Source organism: Pseudophryne corroboree, chromosome 4, assembly GCF_028390025.1.
Source record: "Pseudophryne corroboree isolate aPseCor3 chromosome 4, aPseCor3.hap2, whole genome shotgun sequence".
In the NCBI taxonomy this organism is placed as follows: Eukaryota; Metazoa; Chordata; class Amphibia; order Anura; family Myobatrachidae; genus Pseudophryne; species Pseudophryne corroboree.
Genome location: NC_086447.1, coordinates 297,020,653 through 297,028,168, shown reverse-complemented (window position 1 = coordinate 297,028,168; position 7,516 = coordinate 297,020,653). Strand labels below are relative to the sequence as shown.

General features: G+C 44.9%; 1 protein-coding gene across 2 annotated transcripts; it reads left to right on the top strand.

The window, feature by feature from the left end:
• Positions 1–216: 216 nt before the first annotated feature.
• Positions 217–6,941, top strand: RPL22L1 (ribosomal protein L22 like 1). 2 transcript variants are annotated; one of them, XM_063916228.1, is made up of 4 exons: positions 217–342; positions 4,786–4,893; positions 5,062–5,183; positions 6,764–6,941. In XM_063916228.1, exons 1-4 carry the CDS (start codon positions 334–336, stop codon positions 6,903–6,905), a joined length of 381 nt encoding a protein of 126 aa, XP_063772298.1. In that variant the 5' UTR covers positions 217–333; the 3' UTR covers positions 6,906–6,941. The 2 variants fall into 2 exon arrangements, with proteins under 2 accessions (XP_063772298.1, XP_063772297.1); XM_063916227.1 differs by having other exon boundaries at positions 4,783–4,893.
• Positions 6,942–7,516: the final 575 nt, after the last annotated feature.

Genomic DNA, 7,516 nt, shown 5'->3' with positions numbered 1-7,516 from the left:
AATACGTCACAAGGTCCCTTCAGCCCCTCCGATATAGAACCAACCACCTGGACCCCTGCCAGCTACGTTCTGGGATGAGTTCGAGCGATAGCGCTGGTGCGTGGTGACGCTTTCGGCGGCGGCCAGACCAATCCCCTGTTAGGGCGTACACTCTACCCACCCCCCTCTCTCTCTCCCTCCTAGCCCAGCGAGCGCCTGCCTCAGCTGCACGCGGCCAGGGTTACCCACGCGGCGGATGTGACGCCTGAACCCGCAGCCGTGACATCACTACGGGTATAAATCCCCCGGCGGAAGCCGCGCTCTCTCTTTGCCCTAAGCCTCCGAGAGGAGAATATGGCGCCGGTGAGTTACACGTGTGCCGCTTTCTGCCTCCGCTTGTGTGCTGGCTATAGTGTGGAATGTGCGTGCGAGCAACTAACCCGATGCTATATGGCTAGCACTTGTGATTCCCTAGTGGCAGTCTCTTTTACGTCTGCCAGTTACGCAGAATGTTATTGGGTATATGTCACGTCTGCTTCTTTTGCGCTAATTGCGTCTTACACTGCACCAGCCCCAGTGGCCCGGTTTGAGCGCTTCAGGTTTATTGTATCCTAAATTGCCAGACAAAAATGTTGGCAGGTTTGTGTTTATAGGACCAAAAATAGCTGTAACTTTGGGGTCTATTTACTAATCCTTGGATGGAGATAAAGTACCAGCCAGCTCCTAACTGCTATGTGACAGGCTGGGTTTGAAAAATGAGTTGGATGATTTTCCTGTACTTTATATCTCTCCACTTTATCACCATCCAAGGCTTAGTAAATAAATAGCCCCCTTACTTCCCACACACTGGTGCTTATGAGGGCTGTGACACCTAGCTCTGAAGCAGAGGAAACTAGGGAAACAGTCCATCACTACCCTGGAGCAAAGTACACACACTTTAAACACTGGCTAATAAAAAAGTTAACAATAAGCATCAGGAAATAAAATACACTTACTAATCAAATCCTTGCGATTTAATGGCAGAAGTACTTGGTAGCAGCAAATATTTACTGTGAGCTCGTTTGATCAACTGTTTTTATCTTGTGTGTTATTTAAACTTTGGTTAATTGTTTTTCTTGACTGATATAGATTTTAAAGAAAAATATTTTTAAATGAGTTTATAGCAGACAAAAACAGAATTTGGTAGAATAGGCTAAAAGGGGTGTCTAAAGTGATGGGGGCTATTCTGTTTGCGGCATGGGTGCTCATTATTTGTGAAGCTGTTTTTCTGGTCTTTAGTGTAGCTCTAACAATCCACACCTGGTTATAACATCTGTATCTTTCAGACATGCTATTGCCAAAATTTTCTTGCATCCTGTAGGCGTGCACAGGAAAAAGTGATTTTAAGCTACCGTAACTCATGAGTTGTGCGCAGCAAGACTTCACTGCACTTAGCAAGAATTGAATTCCCTTCCTATGGAAGAGCTATAATGGATTTCTAATGTAGTACTTTTGTAGTGTTCTGTTTCCTGCAACGTACTGCTCATTGTGATTGGGTGGCTTACTATGGGAGATCACTGTTATGCTGCTTTCACATCGCAAAACCTGCTTTTGAAATGGTATTTGAAACGGTTCTTAAAACGAGTGAGCAGTTAAACCCCTTTCACATCTCATGTTGTAACCAGTAAATTACCATTTCATTCCCGTTTTGGTACCTTTCACACTGAACCCGTTTCACCCATAGAAAACAGTGGTTGTCATTATAAATGGACTTTTCTGGCCCACACATTATTATTAATCACTAATTAATTCATTATTAATAATTTGGATAGTCGTACGATGGAACCCAGCAGCTTGAAGCATATCTATTTTTATTAGATGGGATTAGGTACTTGGTTTGTCTTTATTGGAGGCACAAGTATTTATATATTTTTTAAAATTATTATTTTTTTAATATGGAATGGTTAAAAACACGAAAAAAAATGGCGTGGGGTCCCCCCTCCAAAGCATAACCAGCCTCGGGCTCTTCGAGCTGGTCCTGGTTCTAAAAATGCGGGGGAAAAATTGACAGGGGATCCCCCGTATTTTTAAAACCAGCACCGGGCTCTGCGCCTGGTGCTGGTGCAAAAAATACGGGGGACAAAACGAGTAGGGGTCCCCCGTATTTTTCACACCAGCATCGGGCTCCACTAGCTGGACAGATAATGCCACAGCCGGGGGTCACTTTTATGCCGTGCCCTGCGGCCGTGGCATTAAATATCCAACTAGTCACCCCTGGCCGGGGTACCCTGGGGGAGTGGGGACCCCTTCAATCAAGGGGTCCCCCCCCCAGCCACCCAAGGGCCAGGGGTGAAGCCCGAGGCTGTCCCCCCCCCCCCCCATCCAATGGGCTGCGGATGGGGGGGCTGATAGCCTTTGTTGTAAATGAAAAGATATTGTTTTTTCCAGTAGTACTACTAGTCCCAGCAAGCCTCCCCCGCAAGCTGGTACTTGGAGAACCACAAGTACCAGCATGCGGGAGAAAAACTGGCCCGCTGGTACCTGTAGTTCTAATGGGGAAAAAATACCCAAATAAAAACAGGACACAGACACCGTCGACAGTAAAACTTTATTACACACTGCCGACACACACATACTTACCTATGTTCACACGCCGACATCGGTCCTCTTCTCCATGTAGAATCCAGGGGTACCTGAAAATAAAAGTTCAATATACTCACCTCAGCCATGGTCCAGAGATAAATCCACGGACTTGGCAAAAAAAGAAAACGAACACCCGGACCTGCGGACCGAAAGGGGTCCCATGCTAACATGAGACCCCTCTCCCCGAATGCCGGGACATCACGTGACTCCTGTCACTGAAGTCCCTTCAGCCAATCAGGAAGCGCTACTTCCGTGGCGCTCACCTGATTGGCTGTGCACTGTCTGAGCTGTCAGACAGCGCATCGCAAAGCCGCTCCATTACTTTCAATGGTGGGAAGTTTGCGGCTAGCGGTGGGGTCACCCGCCGGTCAGCCGCTGACCGGCGGGTGACCCCACCGCTAGCCGCAAACTTCCCACCATTGAAAGTAATGGAGCGGCTTTGCGATGCGCTGTCTGACAGCTCAGACAGTGCACAGCCAATCAGGTGAGCGCCACGGAAGTAGCGCTTCCTGATTGGCTGAAGGGACTTCAGTGACAGGAGTCACGTGATGTCCCGGCATTCGGGGAGAGGGGTCTCATATGTTAGCATGGGACCCCTTTCGGTCCGCAGGTCCGGGTGTTCGTTTTCTTTTTTTGCCAAGTCCGTGGATTTATCTCTGGACCATGGCTGAGGTGAGTATATTGAACTTTTATTTTCAGGTACCCCTGGATTCTACATGGAGAAGAGGACCGATGGCGTGTGAACATAGGTAAGTATGTGTGTGTCGGCAGTGTGTAATAAAGTTTTACTGTCGACGGTGTCTGTGTCCTGTTTTTATTTGGGTATTTTTTTTCCATTAGAACTACAGGTACCAGCGGGCCAGTTTTTCTCCCGCATGCTGGTACTTGTGGTTCTCCAAGTACCAGCTTGCGGGGGAGGCTTGCTGGGACTTGTAGTACTACTGGAAAAAACAATATCTTTTCATTTACAACAAAGGCTATCAGCCCCCCATCCGCAGCCCATTGGATGGGGGGGGACAGCCTCGGGCTTCACCCCTGGCCCTTGGGTGGCTGGGGGGGGGGACCCCTTGATTGAAGGGGTCCCCACTCCCCCAGGGTACCCCGGCCAGGGGTGACTAGTTGGATATTTAATGCCACGGCCGCAGGGCACGGCATAAAAGTGACCCCCGGCTGTGGCATTATCTGTCCAGCTAGTGGAGCCCGATGCTGGTGTGAAAAATACGGGGGACCCCTACTCGTTTTGTCCCCCGTATTTTTTGCACCAGCACCAGGCGCAGAGCCCGGTGCTGGTTTTAAAAATACGGGGGATCCCCTGTCAATTTTTTCCCCGCATTTTTAGAACCAGGACCAGCTCGAAGAGCCCGAGGCTGGTTATGCTTTGGAGGGGGGACCCCACGCCATTTTTTTTCGTGTTTTTCACATTTAAACGTTTATAAAGCCACTCTCTCATGTGTCTCCTGTGTTTTCCAAGCTGTTTCCTGGTTGTGGCTGGTGACATCACACATGGAGACAGCCTATCATCTTCTGGGGCTTGCAAATACCGTTTCAGACCCTTTCACACTGCACAGTGAAATGGGACTGAAACGGGTAGGACCCTGCTTTTTTACCGTTTCAAAATACCAGTATTTTGAAAACGGTAAATTGAAGGGGACCCTTTCACATCGCAGCTTGACCCGTTTAGGAAGCCAGTTAAAACGGCAAAATACCGGGTATAAGCTGCGGTGTGAAAGGGGTATTACTAGTCTTGGGCATGTCGGTTACTATTAGTGGTTGCATAAAACACACTCCAGTAAGCTTTTATACTCCATAGATCGGTGGCCCTGTTTCCCAGACCGGATCGGCAGCAATCAATGATCAGCAATCTATCGAAGCAATTTAATTTTTTTTTTTTAAATGCGAGATTTGCCAATCTCTACAGTTTTCGATCATGGATTCTGTGTTTGTAAACATGTTTACTATTCCTGATTCCCCGACCTGGCTCCCTGGGAATTGGGACATTGCCCCAATAAATCTGTAATGTATGGGGCCCTTTAGAGTGTTGCCAAAGGTAACTCAATGAATATGTAATTTATTGCTCGCATATTGGGGTCAAAGTGCCAATTCCTGCGCTGTATATAAGCACTTAATGTTTGCCGATGACTTGTATTAAACCTGTCACCAAGTCTATGCTATATCTTACAGCAGAAGGCTAAAATGGTGCAGAAGGATAGGAAGACCAAGAAGGCTACATGGAAGTTCACTCTGGATCTTACCCATCCTGTAGAAGATGGCATATTTGATTCAGTCAACTTTGTAAGTTTTGAAAGTTTTGATTACCTACTTCTATGGTATTTGTAACCAGTAAAATAGTTTATGGTTGAACGTTTTTCCTAACATATTCTCTAACTAGGGTTCCCTTCCCTAGTATGTACCTAGGGTTTCTTTCCCTAGTGTCTACATGTTTATGCTTTTCCCAAACAGGAACAGTTCCTAAAAGAGAAGGTGAAAGTAAATGGGAAAACTGGAAATCTTGGAAACACTGTTCACATTGGACGTCTAAAGAACAAAATAAACATTGTATCGGAGAAGCAGTTCTCTAAAAGGTAGGCTTACAAATTTGACTTAAAAGTTAAAGGACTATTCTGAAAGACCAGATAAATAACTCAACATAACTGATTAAATGCCATGCTTAGAAGAAAGTGTTGTAGTTAGGGAAGTTCTGCTGTGTACTAATGGAGAGTAGGAAGCTAGTACAGTGTAGTACACATCATACCTTTATAATGGCTAGTTCCGAGACTACGTTCGTTACAGAGCTTTATGTAATAGGCGTTATGGGCTATATCCCATTTGCTTGAAAAAAAAAAAAAAAAAACATTTTCTATGTGCTTATTAATACAGTCTGTTGTGGTAGTGTGCATTAATGCATGAGAAATAGCCCCGTCTTATAAAACCATTATTGCTACTGTTATGCATTCAGTCAGGTGTGAAAAGTGCTTAAGATGAAATGTTAATCACGCTTGTGAAAGAATCCGAAGGTGGCTATTTATTATATAATATTTGTAGGATATTCTGGGGGATACCTGCAAATATTAAGGGTTTCCTGAATGTATGAAGTAGAGCATACAGTACATATCTGCAATATCTGCCGCTGCCCCGCCAATTCCGACAGCAGCTAAAGCCCATGCCATGCCAAAAATTAGTTTGGGCCTAGCAGCTTAACACTATCTTCAGATGGTGGTTTGCTGCTGTAGTCTATAGACTATAGGTCACAGAAATCACAGGGTCAGGGTTCCTCCAGGAGCATACCAGTGTGTCCTCCGCACTTGTGTGGTCAGCAGACCATGCATGCGCAGAACCATCCTGGCTACTGATACAAAAGTGAAATGATTGCTTTTGTGATCGTTTCCCTTTTACATTGCAGGGAAGGTATGTGCTGTAACTGCAGTTCAATACAGTCTGTAGACCTGTGCAGTAAGTGTTTCGGTATAAGGGAATATCTGTTTGTTATAGGCACTTATACTTAGTTGTAATGGGAAATGTTCTGCATGGTAACATTGGGAAATTGATCATAGCTTTTGTCTGGAGTCTATGTACTAATGGTGATCAAAGATGGGAAAATCCTATGATGTGCAACAAGGGAGACTGGAAAGTGAAGATGAATGGGCAAAACACAACAGTGAAGTAATGGCAAGTGTGCAGAGCAGATCATAGACTGACTCCAATATTACTGCTTGTTACACATGGGTGTGGTACAGAATATAAAAAGGTTGTTATGAAAGTCTATTTTGTTTAGTGTTTTTAAACATCTCACACAAATTTGTGAAATGCTTTGCTCACAATGCTTCGGGCTTGCCCCGCTTGCCACAAAGTTACTAAAGGTAATAGTTTTTTGACATGGATAGTAAATGCAGCAAAAGCTGTAAATATGATGAGAAGACTCTATAGAAAAAAAAAAAAAACTAAAAAAAAAAAACCTCCCTTACACATGGCTGCAAAACCTGTTGTGTAACAACAGTGTTAATAAATGACTCTTGGTTGCTGGTTTGTTACATGAGGTTTCTAACTGGAGGAAGGAAAAAAATTGAATGACTCATTCCAGCCTGTTTGGGGTTCCCCTTCCTCAAAAAAAAAAACAACGTACCCATGGCTTTTCTGTATTCTAATGCTATTTAATTGTCTGTAGGTACCTGAAATATCTTACAAAGAAATACCTCAAGAAGAACAACTTGCGAGACTGGTTGCGTGTAGTTGCATCTGACAAAGAGACCTATGAACTGCGTTACTTCCAGATCAGCCAGGAGGAGGAGTCTGAATCAGAAGAATGAATGTCTTTATAAAATAAAGATCTTTATTACTATTTACTTGTGCTGTAATAGTGTATACTCTTTATAGTGGATCTGTGTGCAGGCAGACTCCTCTATCTTAAGTATTAGCAAATTAGTATAACACAACTGCTTATGTATGATCTGTCAATTGTTCCCAAACTGGGTGCTTTGGGGCAGTTGCACGAGTGCCCTGGATAGGTGGTCCAGGACCAATTCAAATTATTTATGGTTCGTGTAATAGACAAAACCAGTGCTTGTGGCTTCATAATAAAATATGGACAAACGGTGAATCCCTTAGCTCACCACATAGGTGGAGGCATTGTTCAAAAGGGCCAAAACCAGGAAAGCTCCGGGTCCTGACGGAGTGTCACCATCTGCCCTAAGAGCATGTGCGGGTCAGCTCGCCCCCATATTCACCAAGATCTTCAATAAATCGCTGGAGCTACAGAAAGTCCCTTCCTGCCTCAAAAGGTCTACTATAGTCCTGGTCCCCAAGAAACCCACTATCACGAACCTGAACGACTACAGGCCGATAGCACGGACGTCTGTGGTCATGAAAACGTTTGAGCGTCTGGTTTTGAATCACCTGAAAACTGTGACTGGCCCCCAAC